We start from the raw sequence: 16,581 nt of genomic DNA, 5'->3' as shown, positions 1-16,581 counted from the left end.
ATGAACTACTCACGCATCATTTCGGAGGCGGGCATGGCGATGTAGAGGCCTCCGGTGATGATCTCCCTCTCCGGCAGGGTGCTGTGAAGAGCTTCGGAACCCTCCCGAGCTAGGGTCGGCGATGGTGGTCACGACAGAACTTTTCGTGGATGGAACCTCATGTATTTAGGTTTTTCCCGAACATGTGAATAAATAGGAGGAAGGGCGAGGTCGGTGGGTGCCTGGGGGGCCCACACCACCCCATGGCGCGGCCAGGGCCTGGGCCACGCCATGGCACGGTGTGGCCGCCTCGTGGCGCTTCTCTGTCTCTCCTCTGGACTCCGTCTTTGTTACAGTAGAATAGGAACTTAGGCTTTTGTTTCGTCCAATTTCGAGAATATTTTCTGTACAACTTTTCTGAAATACAAAACAACAGAAAACAAGAACTGGTACTGTGGCATCTTGTCAATAGGTTAGTTCCGGAAAATGTATAAAAGTGCAACAAAGTGTACTCAAAACATATAGAAATTGGTGTAGAATAAGCATGGAGTATCAAAAATTATAGATACGTTTGCAACGTATCACTGGCAAAACCACAGGTACAATTACAAGTTTGTGAGCAGAGTCACGTCTCTATATACAAAAGGTAAAATAAAATCAGGGGGAACATCCACCCAAATAAGAATCTCCTTAGAACTAAAAGCAAATCTAGCTAATTCACGAGCCACTTGATTAGCCTCCCTCTTCCAGTGCAAAAACTGGATATCCGTCATTTCGCTTGCCATCTGAAAACAATCAGCTAAAATGGCCGAATAAGGGCCATTTATTTCCACCTCTCCATTGCATGCCCGAATTAGTTCCAAAAGAATCAGACTCAACATAACATGATGAACAACCAATTCTATCTAGAAATTCCAAACCTTTCAACAGTGCATATGCTTCCGCAGTTGTTGCGCTCAAGAGATTATCTAGGGGGCAAGCCATACCCCCCAAAACCTCGCCCTTTGCATTTCTAAGCACTGCACCCGCCGTTCCAGTCCCATTCATAACATAAGAAGCATCGATATTCAACTTGAGCTAGCCTCTAGGAGGTTTTAGCCAAGTTATTTCTTTTACCACATATTTACTTTTTGCAGCCCCATAATTTGTAGTTATTGCTTTGATTGCAAAAGCAGAATTTTTTGGCGGGCTAACACTCTCACCTTTTACCTTTTCCCTCCTTTGCCACCAAATGTACTAACTTTCCACAACTATTATTTCATGTGAGTTCACTTGTTCAAGATGTGTGACAGCCTTGTTTGGTGATCTTAGGATATGCTCCAACACCACCGAGCCCGACTGATCTGCACACAGAGCTTGCTCAATCTCACTCATTGAACCCAATTCTATCCATACTTCCTTAGCTTTCACACAACTGAACATGAGATGATTAATATCTTCAGGACCAAGCTTACAAATTGGGCATTGCGGTGCAACTTTAATGTGGCGATCAACTAGGATGGTCATATCAGGAAGGACACCATGCAGCGCCTTCTACAAAAATATTTTCAATTTACTTGGGATATTAAGCTTCCACATGATTTCCCAAACTAGATTAACTTGAGCTGAACCTTGACCATGTCTTCTTTGATTAGTGTGACCAAACTAATTATCCCACTCAATATGGTAAGCCGGCCGAACAGAAAAGATGTAGTTCTTAGTTTTGTTCCAAGCAACAAAAACATTCGTTAGATTCTGACTTAAAGGAATTCGCAGGATCCTTTCAGCATCAATTTGCAAAAATAAGGATCTAATAAGGTCCTCATCCCATGTGTTCGTTACTGGATCAATCAGTTCATTTACTGTCCTTAACACAATGTGTCCCCCTCCTCGAATACACCCTTCTCGTCGGACCTGAAGGAATCAAGTGATCTTCCCATATATTCACATTCTCCCCCGTACCAATTCTCCAAATATGTCCCTTTTTAAATGTCTGTAAACCGGCTAGAATACTTTGCCAAGTATAGGAAGAACCTTGCTTTGATCCTGCATTCAGAAGGCTAGTATTAGAGAAATATTTCGCCTTCAGTACCCTAGCACAAAGAGACTCCGGATTTGAGAGCAATCTCCAACTTTTTTTCGCCAACATTGCCATGTTAAAGGTACGGAGATCATGGAAGCCCATACCACCCAGCTTTTTTGGAGTACACATCTTCCATCACGAAAACCAATGCATTCTCCTCTTCTCATTCGTATCTCCCCACCACAACCTGGCCATTGCATCATTAATATCTTTACATAATTGTTTTGGGATCTTGAAAACTCCCATAGCAAAAACAGGAATAGCCTGAATAATCGCCTTTAATAAGATCTCCTTTCCCCCCATAGATAAAAATCTTTCTTTCCATCCTTTCGGTCTCTCAATAATTCTTTCAAGCAAATATATGAAACTATCAGTACGGTCTAGACCTACCATGGATGGCAAGCCTAAATATTTATCGGAAATTGCTTCAGTCATAATATTTAACTCTTCACAGACTTGTACCTTTACCTCAACATCAACATTTGGACTGAAGAAAATACTGCATTTTGCCTCACTCACCATCTGTCCCGAACTTGCACAATATTGATCCAACACCTGTCTCAATGAGGTTGCATTAATGAAATTCGCCTTCATAAGTATTAGGGAATCATCAGCAAATAGTAAATGGAAAACTGATGGTGCATTTATGCACACCCGAACACCTTCAATGCCAAGAACCTCCTCTCTATGAGCCAGAGCACTAGATAAACCCTCTGCACAAATAAGAAATAAATATGGTGACAAGGGATCCCCTTGACGGAGACCTCTACTAGGAGTAAAATCCTCCGTCTCTTGATCATTATATCCGACTTTATATCTCACGGAGCAAACACAAGCCATCAGCAGATCCACAAAGTCCTTTTGAAACCCCAGCCGCAACATCATGCGCTCCAAAAAGATCCACTCCACACGGTCATAAGCCTTGTGCATGTCCAGTTTTACAGCACAAAGACCTTCCTTTCCTATCTTCTTGTTCTTTATTTTATGTAAGCACTCATACGCTATCAAAATATTATCAGAGATCAAACGCCCGGAACAAAAGCACTTTGAACCTGGGAAATGATATCGTCGAAAATCAGTTTCACACGACTTGCTATCATCTTGGATATGACCTTGTATAGTACAATACATAGGCTAATTGGTTGAACTAAGTAATGCTCTCTAGAGCTTCCACCTTAGGGAGTAAGACAATAATCGTATCGTTCCACCCCGCATGTATGACCTTATTGTTAATAGCCTCCAACACCTCTTCCGTTAGCTTTTCTCCCATAGTACTCCAACATTTTTTGAAAAAAAGGGCATGCAGCCCATCCGATCCTGGCGCTTTCAATCAATGGGACCTGGAATATTGGAAAGGTGAATCAAATTTTTTTGCCAACGGACATAGAAGTTATTAAATCCATTCCTACTATCTTTTGTGATTTGGATAGTGGCCCAAGGCCTGCCACCGGCGTCGGCGAGGACCTTTGTTGACTCGCGCAGACCGCAGTCGCCAACACAACACCAGCTGGAATCATCCACTTTTCTCTTCCTCCGCTCCAATTTTTTCATTCAAAAACAAATCCCCTCTCGCCCCTCGTGACCTATTATCTCTGATATACCTGGAACCCTCCGCTCCGATCCGACATTCCCACCCAATGCGGCTGCCCTAGAGCCGCCGCCGCCGCCGCCGCCGCCGCGCCGTACTCCACCGTCGCCGCGGACGCCCTCCGCCCCTCCCTCCCACGCGCGCCGCCGCCCCACCTCGCCCCTACCCCCGCCGCGTCCGCGGCCGGTCGACATTGTTTCGAGGTACGCGCTCCCGCCCCCGTTTGTGCTGCTCCGCCCGCGCGTCCATCCCCTCGATCTAGTGCCCCCCGCTCGGTTTTCGGCGAGCGAGGCTTCGGTACCTCGCCGGCGTCAGCTGGCCAGGGGTTCGCTACTTCGTTTCGCCTATGACGCCGACCATTAGACGTGCGCGAGCGGCGTTCATGCTCTTGCTCTACTTCTCGTAGCTCCACGACGAGGCCTCGAGTGCGCGGACACTATTCCGTTTGCTCACTAATCGCACGGAATAGCCTGCCCGCAGGCTGCAGCACACGGCACTTGCTTCACGCACCGATTACGCGGATCCATGACTCCGAATGATTACTACCAATAGATTTGCTAGCTTTAGACTTTAGCTCAGAATTGTTTGAACTCGTCTTAGTCTCTCGGCTCTAGTTCACTGGAGCGTTCTAGGTATTTGAGATTCTGAAATTTTTCATACCGAAACAGACCGAGGAAAGTGACAGCTTGGGTGCTAAAACCTTGTTCGGCATTTATACTTTGATTAATGTGCATATGCTCTCTGTATGGATTGTCAACACATTAGTTGTTTAATAACACTGTGTTTATTCACTTCAACGCTAGATGAGGATAGGTACACTTGATTCTGTAACGTGTTGGTCTTCTAAGGAGATCTAATTCAGTAAATGTGAAGAGAACAAATTAATCAGTGGTGATCAGCACCTTATCCTTTTCGACAAAGCATGTGTTATGAATTATTATTTAGCGTATATATCCGTGTACGTTCATGCTAATACATGTGATGAATATGCTATTTACCGGTACCGCTTTGACAGCACAGCCAGCCGAAACAAACATGGCCTTAGTCCTGGACAGACCACCACCGGGCACACCACCTAGATCCGCCCATAGCATGGAGACACCGTATGTGGGATGGGTTGGATGTTGCGTAGTTACGCTCTAATGGCCTGGAATGAGCGTGTATGAGTCTACTTCTCATTTGTTATACTGCATTGCCCCCCTCTAGTACTCAAGAGCTACCAGCTGAGTTTCACGATATTCTGCTCTTTCTTTTTTTGGATTCTTGCTGAACTTATTACATTTTGGGCATATATGACATTCTTGAGTAGAACCATTGGAGATAGCACCCTAACTAAGGATGTGAATGAGCCACACTGGCCCATTGGTCCACTGGCCTGACCCACAAAGTCAAGGCTGATGGGGTGGTCAGGTCAGCCCTGCTTGTGAACTGGGCCAGTAGAGCCGGGACTTGTTGACTCCCCAGTTTTAGATGGATTGGCCCAAACGGCATTGTCGGATGTACGATAGAGTTATGTAGGCATACAACCATCATTCATGATTATGATCTAAGCAAGTACCCACGGCTGGTTGAGTCGACTAAAATAGACTAACCACTAATTTAGCTATGTTCTGTTGCTTTCCATTTTTAATACTTGTACATGGTTAATTATTACTCTACTATATGCCATTCAATAAAACGAGACACCTGCATTACCTTATTAGATGATGGTTCAAATATGCGTCCGTTGAACTTCATTACAAAAACGTGTGTTGCCAGAAAAAAAAAGGACTGGACCATATGTCCCAATGGACATAGGGTCGGCCCGGTGGCCGTGAGCAAAGTAGAAGGGCCAGCAGGGGCCAGGTCTGGATCGAAGTGGCTGGCCCATTCCAAACCTTAACCCTTAAGGATGGGAATAAGCCACATTGACCCATGTGTCCACTGGCCCGACCCAGTGTCAAGGCTGATAGGGCAGTCAGGTTGGCCTTGTTTGCGAATTGGACCGGTAGAGCACAAACTTGTTGACCTCTTAGGTTAGATGGCTTGACCCAAATGCATCTTCAGATGTACGATAGAGTTATATATAGGCATACAACCATCATGCAAGTATTCACGTCTACATATACCTTGTTGCGTGATAAACTTTAGCTATCATGATTGTGATTTAAGCAAGTACCCACGGCTGGTTTAGTCGACTACATTAGACTAACCACTAATTTATCTATGTTCTGTTGCTTTCCATTTTAAATATTTGTACATGACTAATTATCAGTACATGCCAATCACCAATAAAATGAGAAGCATGCATTGCCTTATTAGATGATGTATCCAGCAGCGTACGGGTGTTAGAACTTTATTAGAAAAACATGTGGTTCCAGGGGAAAAAGAGAGGATCGAACCATGTGTCCCAATGGGGCATAGAGCCATTTCTTGCTGGTCCATTGGGTTGGCCCAATGTCCGTGAGTTAAGTAGAAGGGTCAGGTCCAGGTCAAAGTGCGCTGGCTCATCCCCATCCTTAACCCTAATCACAGAGAATATCTGGCACTCACATAATTAGCATAAACTGGGATGGTGTATATTGTAGTAATATATCGATTCTCTATGGTGTACAATGTCATTATGTGCTAGTAATCAGCAATCACAGTGCTATTATATGGCTAACATTATACTCTCTCCGTTCTTTTTTAATTGACTCAGATTTAGTACAACTTTGTACTAAATTTGAGTCAATTAAAAAGGAACGGAGGGAGTACTTAATAGACGTAGTTGTTGCAATCTTGTGTTTTTTTTTTATCTCATCACCTTTGTTGTTTGATTATATCAGAATGCTGAACTAAAATAAAGTAACGTTTGGCCATTCTACAAATTATGGCTATATAAATCTGGGACAAAATAATAGAAACCACTTAATAACCATTCGGTGCTTTGACAGATGTTGACCTTGAGACTTTTCTTTGTAACCTTTTTACTACTTTATCATACGTTCCAGTTAGAGTTTACTACTGTGCTTACCAGTCAAGAGCTGTTAACGAAATGGTAATCTACTCTTGAGGTGTGCCTGTAATCAGGATTTCAGATTACCTGTAATGTTCAGAGCAACAAATTAGTTGGACTCTAACATTGATTGTCTTTGGCTTTCCTATTCATACCCTTCAACCATCATAAAACTACTATATGAGTTTGTATTATGCTTGTCACGATAATGTTCCTACCTTTGTAGGTTACTCACGAAAATAAGGCTATGTCAGATGAAGAAGGACGCAAGGCCTCTGAATATGTTTTATGTGTTATTGAGTCGTTGAAGAAGAAAGTTACAGCAGATCGTTTTACTTACATTAAGGTGCTTTGAAACTATTCTGTATTTCTCTCATTTTTTAAAAATCAGATATTCTTGTTTTTATTTTTTCTGATTTATATTTTTTTTTCCAGAATAGGATAGAGGAGAACAGGATTAAGCTCAGCACTGTTACACAAAGCACTAGCAATTCTTCAAAAATCTGGCAAAGAAATACATCAAATGGCACCGACTTTGTCTCAAATTTGCTGACAAGTAGGAAAGACGATGCACTCTGTTTGGTGCATAGTCTTGAGGCATCACCTGCTGAGGAAGATGGCGTCAGTTCCGAAGAAGAAAGTTCATATGCCACATCAACTGTTATGTTGGGGGGAAATCAAGCTGCAAAGAGCGCCATTAGGCTAATTAAACTACCAGAAGTACCGAAACTTCCGCCTTATACAACATGGACATTTTTGGACAGGTCTGTTTATAATTACATTCACTTCTCAACCGCCTTGAAGCCCTGCTATTTACAGAAAGTTTCTTTAGTAAGGTTTCATAGGATTTTCTTGAGACAAAAGATTTCCCGCGGTTTCACGCAGGAACCGGAGGATGTCGGAAGACCAATCCGTACTTGGTCGACGAAGGATTTATTATGATGCAAATTGCGGTGAAGCTTTAATTTGCAGTGACAGTGAAGATGAAGCTGTTGAGGATGAAGAGGAGAAAAAGGAGTTCAAAGTTTCTGAAGATTGTCTTATTCGGTAAACAAACTTGGTGTACTTCTATGTTTTCTTTTGCGTTAGTTTGCATTAGCCTAGGCTTAAGGGCATGTTTGGTTGATGGACATACTTTGCCACACTATCCCAGCTAAACTGTGGCAAGCCACAAAAAGTGCAGTGAAGAATATTTTTGCCACAAGTTAGGCAAAGTGTGGTAAAAGTGAGTGCATGAAAAATGGCACAGCCTGCTAAGAAAGCGTGGCATGCCACAGTCGTGGCAGTGAAACAAACACTAGCATAACAGTGCTTCGGCATATATGGCAAAGTGTGTCTGTGAACCAAAATGCCCTAACTTCTGCGCTTACATGTGATTGACATATATGCTGGTTTTACAATCAGGTTGTTCATATGAATGCTACCATTTCACCTTTCTTCAAAGCAGTTAGTTTGCTGTATTTTTATTTCCTACTGGAGAACGCATTCCATTAAGGATTGTCACAATTTTCTTTCAAGAAACATACATCGCTTACCTGAGGTCGCTGCAAAATGTTCAATTGGGTTGCATGATCGTAGTAGTCTGTTGACGAGTTTACATCTTCTTTAACCTTGATAGATCAACAATAGATATTGGCTTATGCTATATGCCATGTTCCTCACAATTGGTGATTTGATAATTTGATGTAATGAATAATGTTCCTCCGCTACTCCATGTTAGGATGACAATTCAAGAATGTGGCATGTCTGATGCAGTGCTGGAAACCCTGGCTCGGTGTTTTGGTAGAGCTGCTGGTGATATAAAGGCTAGTTCTCTTTCCATAATCACTCACTTAATCTCAATGTTATTTTGGCCATTTGGGATCTTCCTTTACCAGTTCACATTTTCGCTATTGACAATTAACACATATAGCCCTATTTTACAGGCCAGATATGAGATCCTACATGGGGAGAAAACTGTGAGTTCTTTAAAAAAAGCTTCTGAACTTAATGTCAAAGTGGAAGATGTCTACCGTGATAAAGATTTGGATGCAGCATTGGATTCCTATGACAATCTCTTTTGTCGGCGATGTCTAGTATGTTCATCTATTAACCATCATGCGATTTCTGTAATGCATCTAATTTGCTGATGAATATTCTGCTCATCTTTACATTGGCAGGTTTTTGATTGTAAATTACATGGGTGTTCTCAAGATTTAGTATTTCCTGTAAGTTTGAAAGTTCAAGAGTTATTACCATAATTGGGTGTTGTTCTAATTCGCACGTGTTTCATGCAGACAGAAAAGCAACCACCTGGGAACATCTTGGATGATGGTATGCCTTGTGGCATTCATTGTCATAAACTGGTTTGTATTTTTATGGTGTATTACTTCTGAAAATTGGGTTGTCTTGTGTGACAATTTAGATGCTGAAACATAAGCGCATGACTTGCATTGATATTGTTTTGCAAACCGTTTTTTTCAGGCCTCCAAACCAGATGCTACTGTTGCAATCGATTCTGACATGCATATTGACATAGAGGAGCCAACTCACTCAGCTGATGATACAAGGAACCAGTTGGATTCAAATAAGAAAAAACGGGGTTCTAGTGGAAGGAAGGCAAAATCCCAACAAAGTGAAAGCTCTTCAATCCAAAGGATTGCCTCAGAAAGTAGCGATTCAGAAGTACATCCAATAAGCAATAAATCTCTGCATCACTCACCTTGTCAATCAAAATTCAAAATTAGCGCAAGAGGTGGAATCAAGAAAAGTGCTAATAGAAGAATCGCAGAGCGAATCCTTATGAGCGTGAAAAAAGGACAAAGGGAAGTGGCACCATCAGACTCAAATTCTGGTGGATGCCTTTGGCCAAGGGATATGAAGCTTAGATCTGGTACACGAAGTGGACAAAAGGATTCATTTGCATCCTCACAGCAGAATTCTCCAAACACAAGAAGTTCTCGGAAGAAGGATACGTCTCCAATGGAGAAGAAAGAGAAGAACTCAGCTTTAGCAGAAGATCATAATGATGCAGAGGAAACAAATAATGAACATTCAGCAACAGATGATCATCTAAGTTCGAAGATAGATGATGTCGATGAGAATATATGCAGGCAAGAAGATAACTGTAGATCCTGGAAGGTGCTTGAGCAAGGGCTACTAGTGAAAGGGTTGGAGATTTTTGGTAGGAACAGGTTGGACCCTTCTCCTGATGACCTATTAGTGGTTTAATTACCTTGCACTTAATGTTGCTTACTATTATAGAACCAGTCAGGTGAAATTTCCTATTTGGCCTCACGTGACCTAACCTGCAAACAATTCTTGTGAACTGAGTAAAGGTTATATTCGCTGAGTAAACAATTTATTCCTTTTACATACTGTTTTCTCATCACCCTACAAGTGGGGAGTGGTACAATTTATTCCTTTCACGTACTGTATTGTCATCACCCTACAAGTGGGGAGTGGTACTGGGGATTGAAAAAAGTGTTGGGAAGAATTGTTTATAAACATTATATGACTAAAAGTTGTATGTACCAGAGCCATTCCCTAAAATTATATATTACGAAAACATTTTCCACTTATCGCATTATCTTCATGGTGTCAAGGCAAATTAATGGTTAATTATTTTTTACTACACAGATCCCATCACCACTTATATGTTGTAGAGCAATGTTTTCTTACCAGGATGCAAAAAATACTCTATTTCTATGAAAGTTGCAATGATATAACATCTATGCATGTCTTTTTTTTCCATTGCTGAGCACATGAGTCCGGTGGCCAAATCGTTGGCCTCCATCATTATAACAGCAATAAGCTTACCATGATTTCCAAAATTAATAGCCACACTAAACCGAATGGTTTTCTTCATGCAGTTGTTTAATTGCTCGGAACCTTCTTGGTGGAATGAAGACATGCAGTGATGTTTTTCAGTATATGCACTATATTGAAAACAGCAGCGCATCTGGAACACTTAGCAGTGTTGATTCTCTTGTTAAAGGATATATAAAGGTAGGGTTCACCATGCCCCTTACTTTTTTCACCCTGGTGGCATTTTAGTTTAGTGCTGCCAATGTTGATATCTCAGGGACATGAGTTGCGCGCGAGATCACGGTTTTATAGAAGACGAGGACGAGTCCGTCGTTTGAAGTACACCTGGAAATCTGCAGGTTATCATTTTATAAGGAAAAGAATTACAGAAAAGAAGGATCAGCCTTGTCGGCAATATAATCCTTGTGGTTGTCAATCGGCATGTGGGAAACAGTGTCCATGTCTCATAAATGGGACATGCTGTGAGAAATACTGTGGGTGAGTTAATTATTTTCCTTACAAGAACTTGCACTATTATTCATACTCCCTCCGCTCCTATTTAGGTGGCGCCTGTATTAAACTTCGACCATCAATTTGATTGGGAATATATGAGATCTAGCTGGAAAGTTTATTTGAATATGAATTCAATGGTATAATTTTTGTGATACGTAATCAATGTTTTGTTAATCAAATTAATGGTCAAAGTTGGACCCTGTAATACGTGGGTGCCACCTAAATAGGGACGGAGGGAGTAACTTCTATGCATCTGAAGCATATGTATCCTTTAACATGTTGTTATGGGGTTCTAGGTAACCCACTTTTGCTGGTATCATAGGTTTTTGCTTGGTTTTAGTGCAATTGCAGGTGAACTGAGAATGCTTGTTCTTCTGGATATTTATACCAGTGCTCATGAAAGCGCTATGTCATATCTATTGACGTGGTTTGATGTTGTATTCTGTGTGTAGTAAAATGATTGAGAACTGTAGTGTTGAGTTGCTGTCTTGTAACTCGTTAGCATGCTTTGACTCTATGCAGAGAACATTCAAACCAGTTTGGAATTCGAAACAGATTTTGTAAAGCTGCATAGTACATAGATTAATTCTCACTAGACAATAAAATCAGACTACCTTTTGTGGTCCTGCATACTTTGTGTTTACTGTTACTTATTAGCTAGTTTGAGAAATTTCAATTATGAATGGAAACAACTACAAAAATGCATAAACATGAAGACATGCAAACAATTTGGTATCCTGATCCTGTTGTAGTGTTGTCATACTTTAGCAATTGGTGTTGTTGCTTGTGTGAAAATTTATCCCCTTTGCATTTCAGGTGTCCGAAAATGTGCAAGAATCGTTTTCGAGGTTGTCATTGTGCAAAGAGTCAGTGTCGCAGTCGCCAGTGTCCATGCTTTGCTGCTGACAGGGAATGCGATCCTGACGTGTGCAGAAACTGCTGGGTGGGGTATGTATTTACAAAATCTCGTGAACCTTTGAAGGACTTTGCAGTCAATTCGCAATTCTATCTGTATAAAAAGTTGCATCATTGAGGTCTGTCCATTTTGTCCTTTACACTTCTACAATCTCAACTGTACCAGAGTAGTACAAAATTTACCACATGTACCTGTGAAATTTGCCTTGAAGATTCCGTTTTACTACCAGAAATTTGGGAATCAGGTAGTGCATTTGATATCACGCATGATAGCCAACTGAAGTGAATCCACATATTATCAGTTGCCACGTTACAAGTATAGGTGTGATAATCTGCAAAAGCTATGAGTTACGTTATAAAAGTTTCTCATCTATTCATGAAGAGCTTTGTTGGGTGTTGAATCTACAATATTAGAACTGCGCAAATACTCTTGCTTAGTTGTATCGTAGCATCTCAAGATACTCAGTTCTCCAGACTGCAGCTCAGATCTTAAACAAGGGGATTTATAAGTTAATAAAAAGAATTTTGTAGCCATCAGCTACAGCCGACAACCATCAAGCATAGTAATTTGACATGATGCACCCATTTGTTAAGAGACTTAATTGAATGCTTATGGGTGCCAGCGTATTATTTAAAGAAGCTGAAAACTTATGTGGTTACCAATTGCTTATGCAATTTATTCAACTCTGCTAAAATCTTTTGGAATGGTGTACTACATAAATTCATTGGAACAGTATCTTATTCGCAATGGATGTTTACCTGAATGTGTAAGGTTGCATTATGGAGACATGCCAATTATAGGAGAACTTATGGCTTCAGTAGTTAAATTTCAATTGGCATGTATGTGTAGAATGTTAAAAGAGGAAAGTTTGGACACCAAATGCAGTTAATTAAAAAATAAAGTATGCTTGTACTGTCTTTATCTGACCAATGCTGAAATGCAATTACGGTCCTTTTTCACTCTAATCTGCTTAATAACGTATTCCATTAGCGCCTTGACAAGTGATTGCCAGCTGTTCAAGCTTAAAATGTTATCTCATCCATAATCTTTCTAGAATAAATCACAGTGCATTGAACTGTTCCTTTTCTGACCTACAGGTGTGGTGATGGTTCATTTGGAGTTCCCAACCAACGAGGTGATAATTATGAATGCCGGAACATGAAACTGCTTCTTAAACAACAACAAAGGGTAAAATTATACAGTCCAGTTTGTAACATGTTATGGACATCTTGCTTTTCTTTGTGTCGGCACTTGATTTGATGATTTCTTTGGTTGGTCCTGTCGTTTAACAGAACAAAGAGACGAACCACAAATTCTTTGTGTTCAGAACTACTGGCTCAGATGTATAATCCATTACCAGTTGTAACTTATGGATAGTTTCATGATCTTAAAATGCTAGATGTGATTTATATATGATCTTAAATGTCTACGTCTCTTTGAGCTCGTTCTCAATACTGTAGATGCTGGTATTGATATAGCAGCGAGTAATATCTTTTAAGAGCTGATTCCTTATAAGCGATGCCTTTTTGTTTTGTTTATGATAGTTCTGAGCCAGTTATAAACCAATTAGGATATGAAAAAAACCGATCCAGTAAAATTTACTTAAACTTAGGGCTTGTTCCGGAAAAAGATTTTCTTACCATAAATATAATTTTAGCAGGCAGGGCCACATCATTCTTCTTTTTAAAATCAAGAAAAATGCAACTGGGCAATGCCACTATGCAACCCTGTTTAAAAGTGGGCATTCGTTAATATGGAGGCGATGTTGCCATTAGTTTCTTATAACTGTCTACCAGAATGTCCTTGTTCTTTTCAGACATAATTTTGTGCTGATGATATTGAATTTATTCATGAGTTTTTAACTTTTTATTCAGGTCTTACTTGGGAGATCTGATATTTCTGGCTGGGGAGCATTCCTCAAGGTAAAATTGCTCCTTCCACCCTCTCCATTCCTCTTCCCCTTTACCTCATTTTTTTTTTGTCTTTCCTTAATCTTCAGAATACGGTTGGCAAACATGAATATCTTGGCGAGTACACTGGGGAGCTTATCTCCCACAAGGAAGCAGACAAGCGTGGCAAGATATATGATCGTGAGAATTCATCATTCCTTTTTAACCTGAATAACCAGGTAGGTGTACAAAAATACCAGTTACAGTAATCAAACATTATATAGATTTTGCTCGTGCTTTTTTGCATGAGCTGAACTATATATTCTTTTCCGCATGCACAAACGTGCATTTTACATCTGATCCGGTTAGCTGAGTCGTTGCTGCTTACTCTACTCTCTGGATGCAGTTTGTTCTTGATGCCTTCAGAATGGGTGACAAGCTGAAGTTTGCCAACCATTCCCCTGATCCAAATTGCTACGCCAAGGTTATCATGGTAGCAGGCGACCATAGGGTAGGCATCTTTGCCAAAGAACGGATTGGTGCAGGTGAGGAGCTTTTCTACGACTACCGATACGAGCCTGACCGAGCCCCGGTGTGGGCCCTGAACGCTGACGCTCCCGGGTCGAAAGATCCTGGGCAGCCATCCAGCGGGCGAGCAAAGAAGCTTGCCCACTGAACAGACATCATTGGTTGATTCTTTTGTTGTGGGGTCAAAATTTAGCTGTTATTAGCACACCTTGAGTTTAGTTTAACCTGACATTGATATTGCTTGGCCCCTGACTGCTGTTGTTGTATCTGAGCCTGCTGTTGATGTATCTGAGCCCATCTGTATCAGAACTTATTGATGGAACATGACCCATGTTTTAGCTGGCCTTGCCTTCGGTGGTGTGTTCGCCACTTCAAAAGCTTTTGTGGGCGTTTGCTGTAACTGTAATTGTACGGGCTGATACTGGCACCATGATGTGCGTTGCGAGTGACATGACGTTCAAGCATTCTGCCAATGACTGATGTTTGTAGGAGCTGCCACACGCAGCTCCCCTTCTTCTTCAACCTCTCTATTACCTCTAATTCTCACCATCTCTCTTGTCTCTCTCAAGATTCAAGAACACTCACGGTGAGAAAGACTGCATAAACATGCACACAGACGCACACCTCACCTATGAGAATTCTTGCTTTGAGTCTTCCTCCTGGTAATAGCTACATTGTTTGTCTGCCCACAGGCTCTCTTTTCTCATTCATGAACGCACTATATATACAAGTGTCTGAACTCACACCACCAACCACGACACACGTCCTTCACCCGCTGGAATCACTCCACCATGTGGCTGACCCAACTAACACACGAGCTATTCCTGCCACTAACACATGCCATGACCATGGCTAGGCTCTGTCCAAGATTCTCTCCACGGTACAAAGACCTGGCCAACATGCACATTATCTAGTCATGCACCAACCTAACTACCTTGCAACTAGGCCACCGATTCACTCGTAGGACCTAGGGATGTCAATGGGGCCCGTTCCGTGAAAACCCGTGGGGAATTCATCTATTAGGGGATGGATATGGGCAACTTTCATCTCCGTAAGCTAAAGTGGGGATGGAGAGTAAAAAGTCTCCCCATCCCTGCTCTCCGCTATCCCCCGTTATAATTGTATATACATGTAAATTGATATATTTTTATATGAAATATGTTGTAATATTGTGTCTCGTGTAGTATATTTTAATATTATTAAACATATGCTACTAATATGTTATTATTTTTTATCTCGTACATATTACAAATGTGCAAAATATATAAGATCATGAGATTACGAGAAGATGATTTGAATTTAGCTTCTAAATGGGGAACCCGATCCCCACCCCGAACCCGATGGGGAGGGGGATGAGAAAAAAATCTCCCCGATTACTAAATGGGGATGGGGACAAGATGGCACTCCCCGGTGGGGAGCAGACCCGTTGCCAGGACCTGGCTTCAGTACTCCCATTCAACCGCATCACACAACACTGAGCATCTCGCCATTTAGTCGCATCCCACGACTCCAGGCATCTCGCCTCCTGTGCATAGGTGTAACTCTACCTAGTTTCCTACGACGCCTAAATTGCATGCTCAACAAGAAACTAAAATATGCAAATACATGAATCAAGATTAAAGCTAACAATGTTAACAAGAGTGGAAAGCTCAAGTAAAAAAAAAAAAGAGAGCGGGAAGCTGGAAACTGCGTCCAGTGATTGCGGCTGCATGTTACCCCGTTCACAGTTTGGTCTCAACCCGCATGCACTGTTAAACTAACTTGGTGAAAACCTATGATGCCTTGTTTACTTCTAGTGTATTGATGGGGATGGGAGGGGATTATTTTGTATCCTGAAAAATCTCCACTGGTCCGTTTACTTCTCCGGTTTTGAACGAAATAATCCCACGATATCCCCTCCCATCCCCTCTCATCCCTACGTCTTTTGCCTGAATTAAAAACTCTCCATCATACTAATTTATTTTTGGGGAAGGGTATTTGAGGGGATTTGGTGAACACCAAATCCCCTTCCATCCCCATACCCAATGGGAAACAAATACTAGTAAACAAGGCCTGAGGCTTTGTTTGGTGCTAGAGTATTAGCGGGGATAATTTGCATCAAACTCTAAATCCCCACTTATTCGAAATTCGAAATGTATGTTTGGTGCTAGAGTATTGAGCGAGTTTAATCCTCACTTTTTCCCAAATCTTAGTGTATTTTTCTCAATCCCCAATACTCTACCCCTATCTAGTGGATTGGGGATGAGATTTTGTGAGGATTGAGTGATGATAGGAGATCACCCAATACTCTAGAATATTATCCCTGTTAATCCACACAAACACTCTATTACCAAACAAGGCTTG

General features: G+C 41.4%; 1 protein-coding gene across 1 annotated transcript; it reads left to right on the top strand.

The window, feature by feature from the left end:
- The first annotated feature begins 3,636 nt into the window (after positions 1-3,636).
- LOC127293421 (histone-lysine N-methyltransferase CLF) lies at positions 3,637-14,638 on the top strand. Its single transcript, XM_051323041.2, has 16 exons — positions 3,637-3,832; positions 6,833-6,952; positions 7,042-7,370; positions 7,492-7,653; positions 8,327-8,411; positions 8,532-8,681; positions 8,766-8,813; positions 8,883-8,951; positions 9,070-9,779; positions 10,458-10,593; positions 10,670-10,890; positions 11,722-11,853; positions 12,919-13,009; positions 13,696-13,743; positions 13,821-13,949; positions 14,117-14,638. Exons 2-16 carry the CDS (start codon positions 6,854-6,856, stop codon positions 14,384-14,386), a joined length of 2,679 nt encoding a protein of 892 aa, XP_051179001.1. The 5' UTR covers positions 3,637-3,832; positions 6,833-6,853; the 3' UTR covers positions 14,387-14,638.
- Positions 14,639-16,581: the final 1,943 nt, after the last annotated feature.

Source organism: Lolium perenne, chromosome 4 (assembly GCF_019359855.2).
Source record: "Lolium perenne isolate Kyuss_39 chromosome 4, Kyuss_2.0, whole genome shotgun sequence".
NCBI lineage: Eukaryota > Viridiplantae > Streptophyta > Magnoliopsida > Poales > Poaceae > Lolium > Lolium perenne.
This window is presented reverse-complemented; position numbering and strand designations above follow the sequence as displayed.